Source organism: Trachinotus anak, unplaced genomic scaffold, assembly GCF_046630095.1.
Source record: "Trachinotus anak isolate AG129_WGS33_773 ecotype Australia unplaced genomic scaffold, CSIRO_AGI_Tana_v1 ptg000002l, whole genome shotgun sequence".
NCBI lineage: Eukaryota > Metazoa > Chordata > Actinopteri > Carangiformes > Carangidae > Trachinotus > Trachinotus anak.
The window spans coordinates 10815069-10835767 of NW_027273853.1; the positions used below are offsets into that span (position 1 = coordinate 10815069).

Below are 20699 nucleotides of genomic sequence, written 5' to 3' on the forward strand. Positions count from 1 at the left end.
ATTTCCTCAGACTTCATATGCATAGCAGTAAAAGAAAGCATACCTTTTCATCAGCCTCAATTATTCTCGTGTGCTAAATCCAAGTTCACTGGTTATGAGAAAATGCAGAGACAACTTTTTCTTCCGTAGTGATCGCTATAACTGAAGGATCCGATGTTTTAAAGTTTCACTGAAAAGTTAATATGCAGATAAGGCATCACTGCTTGCAGTGTACGATGGGATTTTCATGTGTTGAACTTAGTAGTAGCAGGCTTCGGGACCTGAGTCATAGCACATGCATAGATCTCTAGACAGCAGGAGTTTGTAAAATCAAGTCAGTATATTTATCTACGGTAAAACATTGCTACAAAACATCAGTTTTAAACAGAGAGAGCCCCGTCAGGACAAACGGGTGTCTGACACTAATACTTATCCTTCATTCTTCATATTATTTTTTTAATCTTTATGATGCCTACGTTTTCCTTCATGAGTCGGGCTCAGCATTTCTCAAGTCCTCAGAGATCCTTCATGAGTGAAACGCATGACCACGGAACTCACAAACAAAAGTTTTGCATATACCAACTTTGCTGTTTGTGAGTGTTTTCTTTTTTTTTTTTTTTTCTTACAGTACGCAAAAATCCCATTGCAATATTAAACAAGTTTCCAAAATTCTCCTTTGTCTCGCACTGCTCTGACCCTTTTTTACAAAATTAGCTAAAAATGTCAAAATGAGATTATTCAGTCTGTGCACTGGTCATGCATTCCAACTTCAGTTCCTTTGTTTAAATAATTTCTTTTAATCTTTATTTTTTGCAAGCCTTGAAAGCACCAAAAAAAAAAAAAAAAAAAAAAAAAAAAGAAAAAAGAACAAGAGTACAGCCTTGGAGATGCTGGACTCCTCCGACTCTCCTTGTGTGTGTGTTTGTTTCTTTTTTTTTGTTTTGTTTTTTTTCAAATTTTGGGCACAGTAAACAACGTGAGAGTATCAAGTTCATACTTCATCAAGCATTGTGCACCCCGCCACGGTGCAGGGAGCACGGCAGGGGCAACTGAGGTCCCCTGTTTATCACATTCAGTAACAGACCAGCTGTTGCCCTCTTCAGAAGTGGTCAATGAGCACAGATACACAGTTTGCGCCCACCAGGTAGTTTGGGTCTCCAGGGAGAGATTTGTTCTGCCAGGTTTTGGGATCACCTGCAGGAAACAGAGACATGATGTCAGCTGCTGGAGAAACTCCCTTCATCTTAAAATACAGAAGAAAAACAAAGAAGAAGCTCAGAACAAAACTTTTAGATTTTTCTGTTCCTCAATAAGAACAAGTAGCACTGATGATTTTGATGGTTTCATGTATAAATGAAAGCAGGATATATCATGAATTCCTGTTGCTCACCACGAGTTTATGAGCTCAGTTTATGCTTAATGAATAATTAATTTACTGAATGTTTGTTAACAAGCTGTTATTTCATACTTTTACTGATATGCCACCGAACAAGCCTGAATCCAGTTATTGTTGCAGGATATCAGATGTAAACATCAACATGTTGCTGTATGATCCGACGGTCTCATGTTTTTTGTTGTTGAGTGTAGCTGAAGAGACAAGTTAAAACCAAACACACTGAGGAGACACTTGGTGACAAATCAGAGAAGAATGGATCAATATGCTAAAGTAAAGCAAAGGAAGGTATGACTGCATGTGTGAAATTGAAATCTGATGCATTGATTTTGATACTTTTTTTTTTTTTTGGTCCACTGTCCACTCTGAGTCTGACAATGCTGTAGGAGTGCAAAGCTAAGTTACCAGGTTGTCTTGTGTCACCAAAGTAAATAAAAGTAGGTACTGGATAGGTGACTAGGTATTGCTGTGCTTTCAGAGAGGTTGATCAAACGTATGTGTCTAAAAGAACCCTCTCTATGTGAGTGGATTCCAGCTCATGTGGTGGCATATAAAAAATGTATGAAGTCAACATTCATTAACCACTGATTCATGAAGTGGTAACTAATCACACTCATAGTGGCTCAATCATCAACAGGAATTCACGATACACTCAGCATTACTTCGTGTATTGACTCATCAGATGTCATGCATCAGTTAAGAAGGTGTTTTGTATAAATGTTACATGATGTTATATCTTGACTTAATAAATTAAAATCAGTCACAGAAACAGAAGACACACAAACAGGTGATGGCCAAGCTTTGCTAATCCATTAATATAGAAAATCATTTTCTAAAAACTGAACTCAAAACCAACTGAAAATAAACTCTGTCTTCTATAACACTGTTTACTGGTGAAAAACTGGACTGGCAGGTTAAACAGTTGGGACAATAAATTATTACAAGTAAATGATAAGTGACAATTGATCTGCAGATTTTTCTCAATTAACTGAGAATTAATTATTGTACTGTCTGTAAAATGTCAGAAAATTATGAAAAATGGATGATTAAGGATATTCAGTTTATCCTTGTATAATAAAAACTTTTCATTCTTGTCAAATGACTCAAAACAATGAAATCAATCAAAATCATGTCAATTTTCTGTTGATGGAGTCAAATCAAACCAGCCAAGCATTCGACTTTAGTCTGAGCGACAGCTGAGTTAGATGAGTCACACTGTTTCCTGATGGTAAGTGTTAGGTAGCTCAATACAAAGCAACGTGAATGTCCAAACAGCACATGCAGGATAAAGAAGTGAGTGGGAATATGAAAAACAGGTGAGTTGAACACCAAGAAACGCTCCTCTCTAAGCACCAAAGCCAGCCCACAGACCCCAAAAGGACAGAGAGAGGACAGCGTACCCGACGAGGAGTCGGAGGATTTTAGAGCAAAAGACCAACCATCAGGGGTCATGGACGCACAGTGAGGTAAGCGCAGCTCCACCGGCTTCAGGAACTTGAGTCCATGCGGGCCACACATCACCAGCGGACTTAGCAGCGTTTCTCCTGCACAGACACACAACAAGAGTTGAATTCCACTGATTAAACATGCGGGTAATAATCAGCACTACTCACTGACTTGCCAGGTTGATTAAGTTTGTACACTCCTCTGGTACTAAATGTTCATTCAGAATATGCTGACATGGATGTTGTTCTGTGTCAAAGCACATAGCTGTGTGTAGGGTGTGAATCAACTGATTTACCTGCTCATGGCATTTATATGTTGTTGTGTTTGTGTAAACTGTAGTTTGTCACCAGTGACCTTTGCAATGCTGCTAAAACTTTATCCTGGTGTAACCATTCAGTTATAAAATAAATAAATGCAGTTAAATCTCACATTATCTCGAAAACAAAAAAGTCACCAACTCCCTTGCTCACTATAGTTTCTTTGAATCCAAAGAACATCAGCACCTTTGGTTTTACAGATGTAGTGGCGTCTTGTTCCTTGACATATTGAGGATATGAAGACACTCTGTATAGCAGTGCAGTACTGACCTTTCTCTTTGTCGAGGGGGGGCAGGATGCTGTTGTCCCGGCACACCTTGAAGTAAATCTCTTGCTCCACGCTCTCGGGGATGGCCCCCTGCGGGATGATGATGCTGACTCCTGTCTCGATGGAGCTCAGGACCCCTCCGTTACAGTTGAAGATCCCCCGGGCGGTGGCCACCACTGTGTGCCCTTCATCCTCGTCGTCATCCTCCAGTGCGCTGGGGCTGAGGGACAGAAGTTAGCATCATCAGTCAAAACAGTGTTGGCAGAGAATAATGTGCAGCAGAAGAGGTGAGAGAACAAACAAGTGTATTTCTGTCTGTCAGCAGCTCAGTACTTCCACAGAACGTACTGCTGCTGCTGGATGTGAACATTTTGGAGCGTCTTACCTTACAGGGATGGCCTTGGGGATGGTGTTGATGTTATTGTGCTGGTATTTGGGCCTGTTGTCCATAGTGCGTGTGAAGGTGTCCAGGCCGCTGTCTTGATCCAGGGGCTGTGGTGAGAGCTGAGGCTTCCCACTGCTGCTGCTCACCACACTGGGTTTACTGAGGAGGTCTGTCTTCACCTGTGTGTCATTGGGCAGCAGGTTGTGGTTGAACTTGGGGCTCTCAAACTTGCGCTCAAATGGCCGGGCTGAGCTGGTGTAAGGCTTGGGGACGTAGCGGTTGTAGCTAGTTGGAGCAGGAGCGCCAAGTGTCTTTGGGGGTGCTGCATCAGTGCCGTTGACCGGGGATTTGTCCGGGAGGCCCCTCGGGGGCAGGTAGCCACCTGGGGCAGGTTCGTCTCTGCTGGCCGGCCTGAGAGCTGCCAGCTCAGGTTTAGGATTGGGTGAGCTCAACGGTTCAGGTATGGAGTTAGCTGGAAATGTGAGGCGAATACAAGCACTTTAATAAAGCCTCTGTCAAACTATTATTAAAAGAGTGACAAGTTATTTTTCAAGAAAAAACAGCAAACATTACTCAGTTGCAGCTTCTTCAATGTATAAATATTCTGCAAGTATTGACATTTTGTGATAGTGAACTGAAGATCTGCAGGCTTTGTTCCGATATTCGGACTTAAGCACTTTTAAGACTCTCTCTGGGCTGTGACGAACATCCTTTCCCCATTTTCTGACATCTTATAAAAGTTTATAAGTTTATATAAAAGTTTAGCCCATTATTGGAAAAGCTCTTGAATGTTAATTTACGCTAGATAGGTACATGATGAAGTTCAAGAGGCAGCCAGGAAAAGTTAGAAAGCTTACCGTCACTGGGGCTGAGCTTGGGCAGTGTGTTGGGTGGGATGGCAGAGGCAGGGGGCCCATACTGAGAGGAGGGGCTGATTTGGGGCAGGGGTTCATATCTTTTCTCCACTGGACTCACCTTCTCGACAGACTCGACTCTGCATTGGGAAAACAGAAACAATACAGTTAATAACAACAGTCGTGATTCCGCAGCTGCCGAGTAAAGAGCTCAGGAATGTTGTAGCTCAGCCTACACTAGCATGAGGTGTGTTTTTATACCTGCTGTATGGGTAAGACAGCTGAGCTGGTTTGGGCAGGTCATGGAAGCGGTTGATGCCAGGGGCAGGCTGGCCCATGGCTTTGCTGTCAAAACTACGGCGATCAAAGTAGGACAACTGCTTCCTGTAGTACTCCTCGTCCTCATCTGGGTCATAGTGGTTGGAACGCACTACATCATCCAGAGGTTTAGTATGGGGCTTCTGTGGCTCAGGGGCCCTGCAGAGAAAGCCAAAAGAAACAAGTACAACAGCTGCAGAGATTTTAAGTGGGGAGGGACAGACAGTCCTAAAGTTCGCTGTTATCCAATCCTGAGATGATCAAGCATGTTTGAAAACAATCTGGATATCCCAGACAGGTACAGCAGTGAGTCTGGTGCTGATGCTCTCACCACAGAGGTTCTGAGGTTTTGCTCATCCTGCTAATATGCAGGACGAGCAGTCTGGGTCAAGTCTTATCTGTTAGTGCAAACTTGGCGTTTGCATGTCTTTGCTGTCTCACCTCCATCTGGCCTGCCACACAGTGACTACACTCCACTAGATGGTGCTCAGGCAGCAATAAATGAATTCTACAATGCCTTTGCAGGGATCTTAAGACTTGTCCTTCACCCACCTTCTCTGCAGCCCGGGGTGCTGTAATGAGGACTACATACCTATAGGTGGACTTCTCCTGCTCCAGGTTGCTGAGGGAATTGGCTTTGAGGACTGGGCCAGGTGCACTCACAGGTTTAGGAACATCTGCAGACTGAAAAGCAAAGAGAGAGAGTCTCTTTAGCGCTTCTTGCATCTGGTCCAGATTTTCGTTCACATGGACGGATTGCAAGCACAAAGACGTCCAGCACTGTGGCTGACAAATATAAAACAATTATTTCACAAAAACAAGCTTGCATTTTGCAGCCCTGCAGTTCTGCAGTTTTTGACTGATGTATCCTTGGTACAGGAAAAGATCATTTAGACTCCTCGGAGGTTTGTTAATTATCTTGTGTCGGTATGACCTTGCGTAAATAGTTATTGTCAAATGTCTTGAATAACCAACAAACATCTACTTGACGTTTAGCCTAATGTGACACACCTTGTACCAGGCATCATATCTATCGAGTTAGAGCGTGTTCATCTGTAGTTTTCGCTAGATTTTAGTTGTTTGTGTTTTTACCATTTTATTTTCTTATCTACATCTTTGAGTGTCCTTAATTAATTAATTAATGTGTCACTATAACTACGGTATTTCTGTTAGCAGTGTTTATAACTGTGTTGCAATTACTTATTATGAGTAGTCACACCTTGTGGCAGTAACAGGGTTACAGCTCTACACCTATGTGAGGAACATACCCTGAGTGCCGACGACTCTCCTCCCTCTTTAGCCCTGTCCATAGAAACAGACCGTTTATTCTCAAACATCTTGACTCTGTTGAGCACTGACTGGGGTTTCATGGCTGGGTCCTCATCCAGGTCTTCTCGGGGTGGAGGAGGGAGGGGTTTGGAGCCTGGAGTGATCACTGGCTCCCCTGGGGAGGGCAGAGTCTCTGGTTTTGGAGGGGGAATGGTGGGTTCAGAGTTTATCATAGGCTCATGTATCCCTGGCTTATAGCCCCGGTTTGGAGGCCCAGGAATATAGGTGGGCCTCAGACCAGAGTCACCGTAATACTGCTTTGGAGGGTCAGGTGATCGAGGTGAATTAATGGGGAAGCCGTGAGGTTCTGCCTCATAAGGAGAGCGGGCATCGTAGCCTGCTGGTGGCAGGGGTGGGGGTTCATCGTAACGAATGGGCCCAGGTTTACTGTGGCGTAGTCTGCCATCGTAGCCCACTGGTGAGGCCTCATCATAGCGCGGCTGAGGGGGGCTGTAGTCCCTCCCTGGTCCATCCTCATAGGGGGACCGGGGGTTGTAGCCCATGGGTTGCTGGTGGCCCGTCTGGTACCCTGCGGGCTGTGAGGACGAGGTCTGCTGGTCATAGGGGGGCCACTGTTCGTTGTAATGAGGCACACGGTTGTCGTAGTGCAGGTGAGAGTCAGTGTTGTGAGGCTTTGGTTCTGCGTAGCCGCCTCCATCATATCCGTAAGGCGGGTGGTCATATTCACGGTATGGCTGTTTGTCCTGGTACGGCGGCTGGTGACTGTAGCTCATAGACGGCTTCAGGCCATGGTTGATACGCACAGGGTCCTCCATATTGTACAGATCTTTCTTGTACATCTGTGAAGAAACAGCACTAAATGAATACATCCATCACATCATCATTTTGAGCTTTTAACAAATCACCATGTTGAGGGACAGAAAGCTGTCAGGGAAAAATGATTCCCCAACAACAGATTAAGAATAATTTCAGGATCAAATTCAATACTGAGAAATAAACCAAAATCGTAAGGAACTGAATATCATTAACCAGATTATTAGAAAAATCCCACTACCAATTAATTAAACAAACATCAAAGTCTGAGTGCAATTACACAAGCAAACCTTAATCCATTATTCAAAAACAGACCTGAATGCCTGTTTGACAGGATGCCTTTCAAGAATGATAATATTCCATATGAACACAACTGGATTTAACACGTTAACATGTTTCATAAATAATGAACTAACAAGCAATTTATCCATTTCTGAAAGGCCTCATTTCAAACATATGATGTGTAGCCTGTAGACAGCAAATCCAGTTACAGTACTTCCTATGGAAGAAGGTTGATTTGTTGGCATCTGCTCAGGACAAACTACTTAACAGAAGACATAATGCAGTGTGTTGATCTAAGTTTATTTTTCCATAGGGAGACTTGCTTGATGGAAATCATTACCAAGGGTACTGTCTGCAGGTTAGCTTTCATCATGCAACCAACATTCAGTTTGCATCTAATGCAACGTCAAACTACTGGCACTACAACAGACGACACATCTACTACTATGATGCCACTGTAAGTGCTACTATCGTTCATCTACGGAAGAGAGTCAAAGCTGAAAGGAACCCAAAAAACATTAGGAGCCATGCAAAGGAAGTAAGAGGCAACAGTTAGGGCTGGTTGTGGATTTCTTCACCCTGGTCAAAGACTCAGATGTACCAGTCCTTCTGGTCTCCCAGCCCACTGTGGTGCATGTGGACTAGTCTGTCGCACATTTTCTCTGGGAGCCAGAGGCACACAGTGGGCTCAGTGAGTCACACAGTGTGGGCATTTCATGCAGAGAGCGAGTGGAAAGCATGTGCGAGAAGACAGGCAGTTAAAACAGCAGGCTGGGGCCCAGGCCCGGTCCGAGTGGCTGGTGAAACAGCAGGTACCTTTGGTTCTGGACCAGACGGTCCAGACGGGTGGGGTTCGTGTGGTGGTGGTGGGGGCTGAATAAGCTCAGGGGCAGGGCTGGGGCTGCTAAGTGAGTCAGCCTGAGGAGCTGCGGCTGCAGCAGGCGGCTCCTCTAGGTGCATACCCTCTAGCTGTACAGGCTGCTCAACAGCAGGGGGCGCTACCACCGTCGGAGGCAACGAGGGCATGGGCAGAGCAGCCTCATCTTGCTGTGAAGTATTGTTAAAAGACATTTATAACACAGCCTGCCAAGGGCACACAAAGCACAGCTCACCCCAACACCATGATCTTCCACCTTACACTGAATCAGTTTTACACCAGCGAGAGACTGCACTTACAAAAATGTGGTTAGAATAGATAACATACCAGTAGCTTCTAAAACATGGTTATTACTCAACAAAGGTCATTAAATCTTAACAAAGGTCAGGACACGACACTGAACACAAAGGAGCTATTCCTCCGCTGTGCAGTCAAATACTTTTAGCCAAACATTAATTCCTGACAGGTGCAGCCTGCAGTGGCCTGCAAAGCTAGATATGAACTTTACCTGTTGCGGGGCGGCCATTTTGAACCCAGCTGGGTCTATACGACTCGCTGGGTCGGGTTGCACAGGGTGCTGGTAGCCAGGGTAACCAGGGGTGTCCTGAATTACAGGTGGGTCTTCTCGCACAGGCTCTGAAGAGCGGGTGATGGCAGGCTCCGTGGGCAGACCCACCTCGTCATTCAAAGTCTCATCCAGCTCCTGGTCTGTGTACGCTCCACCCTCTGTGTCTGTGTCCTCATAGTCAGAAGTGTGGCGGCTGTCTGTGCTATACATGGAGTACTCGCTACCTGGCGCCGACAGGTAGGACAGACGGTCATCATGGATATCCAAGTCATCCTCTGTAGTACCGTCCGCCTGAGCAGAGCAGAGAAACTGTCAGCTCGTGGCTCACTATGTCAGACTAACAGGACACATATAATCCTGTGCAGTGCAGTGGAATACAACAACCTGTTTGCCGGTTTCTCTTACCTTGCCCTCTGACACCCACACCAACTGGTTCTGCTGTTGCTGGATTGTTTCTTTCAGAGCTCCGTACCAGCCGTCGTTCATATTGTTCAAGTTGATGGTGGCTAAGGGAGAATATTTATAGTTACAATCACTTCATTGAGAATAAAACATGTAAAAGAGTCAATATACATTTTAAATTGACTGGGCCCACTCACTGGTGAACAGGTGGTGATTATTCTTCCTCAGTTTGATGGCTCGCTCATAGAGCTTCCTGGCGCTCTTCCTGGACTCTGGACACAGTCTGGTCCTCATGTTCTTCACACCCTGCTTATTATCGGGATTTAGGAAGACTACAATTGGGTACCACTGAGCATAGTTCAGCCTGTCCACAGCGTTCGGGGTGATGTCCAGCACAGCATGTTTGTCCTTCATATGATTAAGACAGGAAAGAAGAAGGAGGATGAGTACATATCTGTAGTGAAAAGATTTAAACATCCGATACATATTATATGATAAAAAGTCGATAATACTCACTCTGTCAATGATCTGCTTGATGGTGTGAAGACGAATAATTCCTGAACTACGCTGGTCTGTTCCAGCATCTCTGGGTTCACTCTCTGGAAAAGTCGGTTCAAGAGATTTATGAGGAAATATTTCTGAGTACAGGCTTATTGTTGGTTATTGTTATCTTCAATAAACTTGCAATATAATGCATAAAAACATACTTGCAAGCTCAAAAAGATCTGGCTCCTCTCTGGAGAGTTTTTCTCGAGCGACATCAGCAATGGGCCCAAAAATTACAACCGGTCTCAGGAAACCAGCTGCGCAGAAAAAAGAATAAATAAAAATAAAATACAAATAGTCTCACACTGACATTCTGTATAGCCTGGCGGACATGGTAAGACTCCTCACCCTCTCTCAGTACAACTCTTTCATAAGCTGGGAACTTTGTCTGGACTGGCTGGGAGGAGAGGTCCTCTCTGCTCTTCCTCAGGTTCCTCTTCGAGCTGCGAAGACCCCGGAACCTCCAGAAGTCGGCCCTGTCGCCACCTGCTGTTTTGGGGAGAGTGTATTGCACGCTGGAGAGCTGCTCCGCTCTGTTGACAAATGTCAGAAACACAAGTTCTTAGTGTAACACAAGTTAATAGATGCATCATAAACTTGGCATGGCTAACCTCAACACTGCCAATACCTAAGGATATTACATGGCAATGATAATCATAGCAAATATAGTACAAATAGGGGGACTGGCTGTCTACTGTTGTGACAAACATTTATCCAGCATGTCACTCTGACCTGCAATTCAAGCCAAAGCAGACACATGTTTGATAGGTTGTGGTCACCTGTTTTTGTTGGGGATGATGCCCCTCTCCACCTCTTGGTGATTCTTGCCGATGCGAATGGCCAGCCAGGAGCCCAGCTTGCCGTTGTAGAGGGTGTCCACCACACGGAACACCTCGCCCTTGTTAAAGCTTAAGCCATATGGAGATTCCTTTTCATACTCAAAGTGCGTCCGGATGTAGAAGGAGTCACCGACGTCTGACTCCACGATCCGCCGATACACTGAGCAGGAAAGAGCAGTGAGTCAAAAACACCGACCAATGCAACCAAAAGAACTGTACTAGTTGTCCTCTCTCCTTACTCACTTCACTTACCATCTTTCTTCTTCTGGGCCAGAATAGTGACCTCTTCACCCTTAGGAAGGTCCAGGAGGAACAGCACCGCCTCCTCTCGGATTATGTTTGCAAAATCTACATTATTTACCTGGAGTTTAGGAAAACAGAAGTTTGTGTTTAATGTTTTTCACTGAATAAATTCACTGTTATTTTGGGCTTTTATGTTTAGGTTAAGGAGTGTGCTTTATTGTACACAGAGTGCATGACAGAAAGTGTATATCTCTATTTAGATAAAGGTTTACATAGCCCTTCCTGTTCTCAGCATTGCCTGGGTGACTGCAGGTTTTACTGCACTGCAAGAACTAAAGCCATTCGTCATTATAGTTGGAGAAAAAGAGGAGGAGGTACAAACAGCGAGATATATGACTGTGAGGAAATGGGACAAACACAGCAAGAGGAAACTGTTTTTTGTGTGTGCTCCCTCGGGGCCATTGCTAAGAGACCAGCCAGGAGGCACAGGAATTTTGGAGCAGCTAGTGTGTAAAACCATGAAAAAGAGAAAAGCTCGAGGATGCATACCCCATAAAACATGCCTGTTTACAGATGCTATAATGTGGCCATTCGGTAAAACAAAGACAATAAAATACAGTGGGTACGGAAAGTATTCAGACCCCTTTAAATTTTTCACTCTTTGTTTCATTGCAGCCATTTGCTAAAATCAAAAAAGTTCATTTTATTTCTCATTAATGTACACTCAGCACCCCATCTTGACAGAAAAAAACAGAAATGTAGAAATTTTTGCAAATTTATTAAAAAAGAAAAACTGAAATATCACATGGCCATAGGTATTCAGACCCTTTGCTGTGACACTCATATTTAACTCACATGCTGTCCATTTCTTCTGATCCTCCTTGAGATGGTTCTACTCCTTCATTGGAGTCCAGCTGTGTTTAATTAAACTGATTGGACTTGATTAGGAAAGGCACACACCTGTCTATAAGACCTTACAGCTCACAGTGCATGTCAGAGCAAATGAGAAACATGAGGTCGAAGGAACTGCCCAAGGAGCTCAGAGACAGAATTGTGGCAAGGCACAGATCTGGCCAAGGTTACAAAAGAATTTCTGCAGCACTCAAGGTTCCTAAGAGCACAGTGGCCTCCATAATCCTTAAATGGAAGAAGTTTGGGACGACCAGAACTCTTCCTAGACCTGGCCGTCCAGCCAAACTGAGCAATCGTGGGAGAAGAGCCTTGGTGAGAGAGGTAAAGAAGAACCCAAAGATCACTGTGGCTGAGCTCCAGAGATGCAGTGGGCAGATGGGAGAAAGTTCCACAAAGTCAACTATCACTGCAGCCCTCCACCAGTCAGGGCTTTATGGCAGAGTGGCCCGACGGAAGCCTCTCCTCAGTGCAAGACATATGAAAGCCCGCATAGAGTTTGCCAAAAAACGCATGAAGGACTCCCAGACTATGAGAAATAGGATTCTCTGGTCTGATGAGACGAAGATTGAACTTTTTGGCATTAATTCTAAGCGGTATGTGTGGAGAAAACCAGGCACTGCACATCACCTGCCCAATACAATCCCAACAGTGAAACATGGTGGTGGCAGCATCATGCTATGGGGGTGTTTTTCAGCTGCAGGGACAGGACGACTGGTTGCAATTGAAGGAAAGATGAATGCGGCCAAGTACAGAGATATCCTGGAAGAAAACCTCTTCCAGAGTGCTCAGGACCTCAGACTGGGCCGAAGGTTCACCTTCCAACAAGACAATGACCCTAAGCACACAGCTAAAATAACAAAGGAGTGGCTTCGGAACAACTCTGTGACCATTCTTGACTGGCCCAGCCAGAGCCCTGACCTAAACCCAATTGAGCATCTCTGGAGAGACCTGAAAATGGCTGTCCACCAACATTCACCATCCAACCTGACGGAACTGGAGCGGATCTGCAAGGAAGAATGGCAGAGGATCCCCAAATCCAGGTGTGAAAAACTTGTTGCATCATTCCCAAGAAGAGTCATGGCTGTACTAGCTCAAAAGGGTGCTTCTACTCAATACTGAGCAAAGGGTCTGAATACCTATGACCATGTGATTTTTCAGTTTTTCTTTTTTAATAAATTTGCAAAAATTTCTACATTTCTGTTTTTTTTCTGTCAAGATGGGGTGCTGAGTGTACATTAATGAGAAATAAAATGAACTTTTTTGATTTTAGCAAATGGCTGCAATGAAACAAAGAGTGAAAAATTTAAAGGGGTCTGAATACCTTCCGTACCCACTGTATGAGCCTCTGTAGCACAGAATAACAAAAAGTTTTCAATATGCAATCTCTTGTTTTACACCAACTTTAAAATTAAAATACAAGGGCTTGATTTCAGCTCTCAGCTCATCCACTTGCTGTGTTAAAAATAAAGTAACTCACCCTGAGAATTTGGTCGCCCTCCTCCAGGCCCTCCTTAGCAGCTGGGCTATCCTCCAGCACTCCGGCTACAAAGATGCCCACGTCATTCCCTCCAGCCAGACGCAGTCCCACGCTCTCCCCCTTCTTGAACTTCACCAGCTTCATGCTCGGCCTGAGAATGAAGACAGAAGTCGGGCTGATTTCTTTGACGCAACATCATTTGATGGAATTTCCTTTTTTCAAATACAAACTACACCTTATGAAGGGATTCTCGTTTGCTACCCACGTTGCTCTTTTTTGATACAGTTTACTCTTTTGGGAGCTTACAAAATCAAATGCAAATTGTACTGTAGAAAAAGAAAGATAAAATCCTAGAGAACATTTGAATATGTTTAGATTTTTTTTCCTTTAATATCCATTGGTAAATTGTAGGGTGCACTAACAGTTGTTGATAGCTGTGCAACCCTTAATATTCAAAGCTGCTTATTATCCATGTAATACACACCTCTAAACAGCACTTTGTATAGATAGCTGAGGGGAAGATGTGTATGGGAGCACTACAGAAAATGTCAACTGCATTTCAGAGATGCTCTGTTGCTACACCAACTTGCAGGTTAAAGTGTTTCCCTCACACTTGCTATCCCTTTCTAATTAAGTGAGCTGAGGGCTTATGAAGTGAGGCACTCACAAAGGTCACACAGTAGTTTTTAACTGTAGATTTTCATAGGCCTTCTATATTTTATACATATGATACCATCAATATTACCGTAGGATGCTATCATCATGGGCAGCACTTGGCACAGGGGCATCAGAGGGACTGACTGGCAGGTCTACATCTGGCTGTCCAGGTTGAGCATACACCGGCTTGGGCTCTAAACAAAAACGCACAGAAACTCATGTTATTAATGCAGACAGATGATGAACAGCACTGTGCCTGTTTAAAACAAAGGAATACTCCCCCAGACACTATCACAACTTAACAGTACTGCAGATACATATGTTTAACTGAGAACAAGCACACTAATAGAAATACAGTTGTTAAAAAACACACACACACACACACACACACACACACACACACACACACACACACACACACACACACACACACACACACACACACACACAGCGTCCTGAGCAGGGAGGTCAAACAGAAAGGCAGCAGAGTGCTGCAGGCTGGGGAGGAACGTCAGACTCGATCAACTCATACGGTTTATTTTCACTTGGCTCCAGGCAAACTCAGCCAGGCTCAGCAGGCGTCTGGATCTAACTGTTTTTGGTCGTTGTGCTTTTAAAAAGGGCAAAAATGACTGGTTCAAACAGGATTTCATTTTACTGTCACGAAGCCATTTAATGTTCTGCTGCAAATGACAGGCAGAAAAATACATGCTGTTTCACTTGCTCACAAATCTCACAAGCGTGGATGTGAGACAAATTAAAACTCAGATTTTTTTTTTTTTCTTTTTTAAAGATACTTTTGGGGCATTTATGCCTTTATTGGATAGATCAGTAGAGACTGACAGGAAAGGGGCAGAGAGAGGGAATGACATGCAGGAAAGAGTCGGGCCAGTCAAGAGTCGAACTGGCAACTCAGCCTGTGCTCATGGGGTATGTGCCGTAACCACTCGGCTATTGGGTCACCCCAACTCTGATTGATCTACACATGATTTCTCTTACACGTACACACAACGATCTGGTTTTAAGGGCTGATGCTTGTATCTCTGACCTGGGAGTGGTGGGAGCTGTTTCTCCTCTCTCCCAATGGCTGACTCCTTCGGTTTGGGTAGAGGAACCTCCTCTGCCAGCTTCGCTGGCGTTGAAGCTGGCTTCGAGATCCTTTCGTCATCACGACTTCTGTGACTGCAGACAAAAATAGATGTTTTTGTACAGTTTATCTTTAGAAAAGAGTGAGATAAGATTGTAAATAGTGTATTCGGGAGATGCAGATCTTGGGGGCAACAGGAAAGCTGAAAGTCTACGACATCTTGACTACACGCAACAATACCAAAGCAAAATCTAGACTATATGAAATTTTTCTATTGACTGCAGTGGACACTGGCTAAGAAAAGAAAAACTGGTGAAAAGAACAGCTCGAGTCTGAAGCTGCACCTTAGTCTTGAAGGTCACCACTTTGTCTTTCCAGTCTTTTGTGGTCTATTTTTAGAGCAGCTTATCTAAGGCGTCAGAGTGGATTCTGTCCTCCAGGTGAATTTCACTGTGTGGGTCTGGCTTTAGCCCAGCAAAGGTTTGACTTTGATGTCAGTTTTTATAACAATAAGGCCTTGTTAACTGATACACACTGATCCTGGCCAATTATGACTGAGGTAATTGTAAACGATGACAGAATCTCCCTGTGTTTTGATAAATGCTGACATTCCCAATGTGTTTCAAATGAGAAATCAGAAGGGAGCAGAAGTAAGCCAAGCAGGCAGACCAGTGGTACGGCTCTGTGGCTCTCACTCAGACCTCCTGGTCACATGTTTGCTCATTGGCACAGCTTTACTGGCAAAATCCTGCTTTGTTCAGAGGCTGGGCAACAAAGAAACCATGAGGGACCCTGTTTGAAGTGGCTACAGAGGAACAAACTTCTTATTCAATCCAACCTGGAGGAGGCCATACTTTAAACTGCCAACTTCCTGAACTGAAAGAAAAGGTCACAGGTCCCAGATCAGGTTCAGATAAATACTAACATCCTGTTCCCACATCTCCTTTCTGTTTTTTTTGTTTTTTTTTTTAAATACTTGATCTAAGTGTGTCATCAAGAAATTATCATTAACCATTTTAGCTTTTGGCATCTTAACTTACACACAGACAAACCGAGTTGTGACTATCCCCTAAAAAACAATCTATTTAACAGAAAAAAGTGCTCTCTCTCTTCACATGATGTGAACAGAGAAAGCACAAATGCTGAGCCACATGTACATGAGGAGGCAGTTGACACTGATTGTTTGTGACGACTTTTTGTTCCTTCATTGTTGGAGCCGTATTAAACAAGAGGTGTCACTGAATAAGTGATGCTGTCATTTCAGTGAGATTTCATTAGATAATCATTTGCTGTGACACAAATTCATAATTTCTCTTCAGGAATGCTGGCTGTGAGTTTATGATAGTTTGTTAAAGTTTTAACACCTAAAACTAGATCTAACTCTCTATTATTATTCTATTTTCAATCTATTCAGGAGTCACTACCACTACCTAAAACTATTAGTTACTATTCACTCAGGGTAATGAGTGATGACTTACGGTATTCTCCAGCTGTTGACGTAAAGGAATACAAAAAGGCAGACAAATTAAGTGTCAGTGATGACGAAACTATACTCATCAAGCCTTTTCCCCATTGCCACATAATATAATTTTGCAGTGATTGAAACTGATGTATCAAAAATGCTTTTTGAAAATGGAAAATGACACAGAGCAGTACAGGTTGAGCACTAAACTTTTACACTGAGCAGTGCAGAGTTACGACCTGGCGCTCAGTCCCAACTTTGACCAAGACTGACTCATTTGCAGTTTAACAGTTGACTTTTATTTTTCTTGGGTCAATAAGCAGTGTGACAGGGGAGCGACTGTGGTGCCCTGTTGAGTTCAAATGAAGAATTAATGAGGTACTTTCAAACAAGGTTACAGTTAAAGAAGTGCTGAATGGGCTGATGGCTGCTATTAACCCAAATAAAATAAAAATCGAAAGTCCTTCACAACCAAAACAGAAACAAGCCTGTCTTAACAAACTTTGACAGAAAAAAAAAAAAACTATAAATAATCACTTTACTATTGAACAATACAAAGAAAAGCACCAAATCCTAACAACAGTGAAACTGGAACAAGGGAATGTTTGGCATCTATCTAAAATAATTACTGAAATCATTAGTCCATTATCAAAACAGATGTCAATCACTTTTCTGTTGTTTAAATAATCAATTATTTTTTTCTGCTGTAAATTAGTAGTATGAAAAATGATTACCTTTCAATCAAAACCATGGCTGTTTAAGTGTTGCTAACCTGGAATAATCTAGTTTTGTTATACTGGTAAGTTTTTGGTGGGAAGTGGTCACTGCTGTGGTGTTTGTGATGTGTTTGCAGTCATAATGTGGCCTCTACTGAGATGTCTATATTCTTTAAATCAGCTGGAGAGACAAAGTAGCAAAATTGAGTTAACCTATATGAAAAAGGCACATATTCTAGTTTTACGCTTATTCCCCTGCTGCATTTCTTTCACAACATAAATCTACGGACAGATGGTCTTTACCTGCCGTTGCTGATTTGTGGGGGCGAGTGTCTGGAGTGGTCTGAGGGTTCAGATCGTCTGTCTGGAGAGCGGGAACGGCTGCTACGATGTCTGTCATGCGATCGATTGGAATGGTCGGATGCCAGAGAATGGATATCTGAAATGTCTGATCAAACAAGAGCCACTGTTCAACGACTGCAGTCTGAAATACACACTGACAAAGTCAGGCTGTCAAGCTGGGCACCATTTCTGCTGAATCCAACACTTAACACCACTCTCACCATCTCTGTCAGAGGCGTTGGCTGAAGGAATGCTGTCATCGAGGTCAGGGATGTTCAGCAGGGTCGCCCTCTCGTCCCTCTGAACCACCATTTTTAGCTTGCCCTTTGACCTTTCTATCAGCTTCTTGGCGTCTATCAAGGAGAGGTTCTCTGTCACTGTGCCGTTGATCTGAGAGTATGACCCAAAAACAAAAAAAAAAAAAAACAATTAGCCATGACATGTCAAAGAACGTTGTTACAAAGCCACAGAACTTGAATCAAAAGTAATTAAAAAATTAAAACAACAATGTCTTTGTTTCACATATTAACACAATAAAATATGAAAAGGTTTAGGGTAAATATAGAGTAGTAGAAGACAGCACACAGGGGGCTGGTACAGCAGTACACATGATCAATTCTTCTCCAGCTCCATCAAAACCAAAAGGGAAAAGAGAAAATACTGTCACATTTCCAATAGTTTCACTCATCTTTAACATTTTATGATGTTCACATATCAAATTTTCACCAGGCTTCTCGTCTCCTTCCCCCACTCACTCTCGCTCACCTTCAGTACAACATCCCCTTCCTGGATGTTGCCGTCCCTGGCTGCCAGGCTCTCGGGGGAAATGTCCTTGACAAAGATGTGGCTGGCCAGGCGCAGGCCATATTCTGCTTACAAAGTGAACGACAGCAACAAAGACAATGTTAGCACAGAGTTCACATGACCACACCACAGTGACCACGCTTTGGCGACAGCTGCTGCTCCCACTGGGATTAACAGTACCGATTAAAGAAGATTAATTGCTCTTCTACTTTGATTTACTTGAGTTAACTTGGATTTTGCTGTGGCTGGCAAGTTTTGTTTACTCTGGCAGTTAACCAATGCTGATTTGGAGGTCTTATTCTCTTCTAAAAGTCTGGCAGTCTGGTAATGGTCGGGTATATAAAAATGGCAGGTGATTTCCTGGATTATCAGCAACTGTAATTGGTTCAAAGAGCATAAAGCTTGCCCTTTTTAACCCCGACTTTGTGAGCCTCACCTTCATTTTTGCGGGATTTGACAAGTGTGACCTTGGCAGGACGTGGGGGCAGGTTGTGTGAGTGGCGGTCTGAGCGTGGGGAGAGACTCCTCTCCCGCGAGCCACTGCGCTCACGTTCCCTGTCCCTCCGTCCGCTGCTCCGGCCGCTGCGCCTGCCCATGGCCCCACCCACACCACTGTATGCGCCACTACGTCCACTCCGCGTCTCGTATATCTCCTCATCGTAGCTGTCCTCCTCCTCATCGTGCTCTGACATAGTTTCCCTCTCCCCTAGGCGGCCCATGGGGACATGCACCTTCCTCTTACGTCTGATTGTCTGGCCAAGGGAAACAAGATATGAGATCAGCTTGACAACCAATCAGTTGCACTAAGTTGAGTCATTCACTCTCCAATGATCATGTACATTTTTCAGATAAGTCAACTGTAAAATGAGAGAGGTCTAAATGTTAATATAAAGAACGTATGACAGCACAAAGTAGTTTTACTTTCTACAACTCTTTTCTTAAGGAGTTCATAATGGGATGTCGACACTCACAATTTTGGCAACTTTCCCACTTTTACGAAGCTGCTGGACTGCGTACGCGTGCTCCACATTGTCCATGGAGACGGCATTGACCATAACGACTCTGTCATTTTCCCTAGAGAGAGGAGACATGGAGAACAGACAAGCTGGAGTCTTTCTGGAACAGGCAGGGTAATTTAATACTTATAACTCGCAATCTGACCGGGCTTCCAATAACATAACAAAAACTTACTGCAGCAGGCCTTCTGCTGGGCCTCCTTTCAGCACATCTGAGATGACAATGGAGGTCTCGCCACTCTGAAAATGAGGGTTATCCCGACCTCCTGATATGGCTATCCCAAAGCCAAACCCTGGTGCCTGCACACAGAGAAACAAATACATTCGGACACTTAGCTGTCTGTGTGCACCACATGAATCCATCTTTTTTGCTCATCTGATGCAGATTATAAGTTCGTAGTTAAGACAGTGGGAAACAACATCACCTGCTTGTACATTTTCCATTAAACTTTTTTTTGGTTGCTGATGAATCAAGTCTTTTTTTTTTAAAAATAAATACAGTGTTCTCACCCTGTAGTGGCTCAACAGACTATAAAGTGAGAAAAAGTAACTTTTCATCACCAGTACACATATAGACTACTAATAAGAATAGAGTAGTATCTTATTCTGTGTGGTTTGTATCTTTAAAAACAAAAAAAAGTGTGCATCTGCATTTTGTGTATGTTTTTGGGAGAGTATTTAGGCTCTATGGACAAGAATGTAGGAGAGAATCATGTGTAATAATTCCTGTGTTATGTCTTTTCTCTCAGAAACTGTGGCGACAACATGTGATCCAGTGGAGATGGGAGGGAAAGGGAGAATGGAGGGATGGGGGAAGGGGGTGAAGACAGGAAGACAGGGCAGACAGATACTGGGACAAGAACCAGGTTTCAACATACTGTAGATAGATGTGGAGTGCATCTGAGGGAGGATAACAAGATACCTACCCTGTGTAGTGTAACTGTGTGCTGTTCCCAAATGACAGTTTCCTCCATTGCTGCGCTCTGGAGGACAGAGACAGAGTGTGATTAACATTAAGAGGACCAACAGAGTTCAGCTCCAAAGAGACAAATTAAACGATGGACTGATCCTCCTATGACCAAAGTGACACACACAGATTCAGCCAACAAAAAGTGTCATGTGTCCTGCCAAAGTTTCCTTGAGCAAAACACCAAACGCCCTTGTTCTAAGTAATCTTTGCTACAGATGGCAAATACATAAACATATTTAACACTTATCCTTTGGTGTAAAAACTGCTGCTGTCAAGAAAATACAAAAATAACTTTAAAAAAAAAAAAAAAAAAAACTTTCAGTGTTCAAGGCAGTTTGCTCCTGAAATAGATGCAAACAGTATCTCTAACAACAGTGAATTTAACCTTTAGGTCTGCAGGATGGTTCTTAACCATCTTTTTAAAAATAACCAGTGT

The 20699-nt window shown here is 43.5% G+C and overlaps 1 protein-coding gene across 11 annotated transcripts in view; it reads right to left on the bottom strand.

Annotated features, from left to right (window-relative positions):
* Window positions 1-900: 900 nt before the first annotated feature.
* tjp1b (tight junction protein 1b) overlaps window positions 901-20699 on the bottom strand; it is a 54573-nt gene continuing 34774 nt past the window's right edge. For 7 of the 11 annotated variants that reach the window (XM_071496126.1, XM_071496187.1, XM_071496160.1 and 4 more), the window contains 27 exons: window positions 20220-20276; window positions 19469-19593; window positions 19249-19351; window positions 18714-19029; window positions 18239-18345; window positions 17695-17863; window positions 17435-17579; window positions 14915-15048; window positions 13955-14060; window positions 13210-13360; window positions 10830-10938; window positions 10518-10737; window positions 10087-10271; window positions 9900-9995; window positions 9709-9791; window positions 9390-9600; window positions 9196-9296; window positions 8731-9081; window positions 8162-8392; window positions 6229-7089; window positions 5553-5644; window positions 4904-5119; window positions 4646-4782; window positions 3789-4260; window positions 3406-3623; window positions 2773-2916; window positions 901-1173 (listed from right to left, as the gene is read on the bottom strand). In XM_071496126.1, coding sequence (XP_071352227.1) covers window positions 1079-1173; window positions 2773-2916; window positions 3406-3623; window positions 3789-4260; window positions 4646-4782; window positions 4904-5119; window positions 5553-5644; window positions 6229-7089; window positions 8162-8392; window positions 8731-9081; window positions 9196-9296; window positions 9390-9600; window positions 9709-9791; window positions 9900-9995; window positions 10087-10271; window positions 10518-10737; window positions 10830-10938; window positions 13210-13360; window positions 13955-14060; window positions 14915-15048; window positions 17435-17579; window positions 17695-17863; window positions 18239-18345; window positions 18714-19029; window positions 19249-19351; window positions 19469-19593; window positions 20220-20276 — 5235 coding nt within the window. In that variant the 3' untranslated portion in view covers window positions 901-1078. The remainder of the gene's footprint in view (window positions 1174-2772; window positions 2917-3405; window positions 3624-3788; window positions 4261-4645; window positions 4783-4903; window positions 5120-5552; window positions 5645-6228; window positions 7090-8161; window positions 8393-8730; window positions 9082-9195; window positions 9297-9389; window positions 9601-9708; window positions 9792-9899; window positions 9996-10086; window positions 10272-10517; window positions 10738-10829; window positions 10939-13209; window positions 13361-13954; window positions 14061-14914; window positions 15049-17434; window positions 17580-17694; window positions 17864-18238; window positions 18346-18713; window positions 19030-19248; window positions 19352-19468; window positions 19594-20219; window positions 20277-20699) is intronic. The other 4 variants (XM_071496133.1, XM_071496212.1, XM_071496143.1 and 1 more) reach the window with 4 other exon arrangements.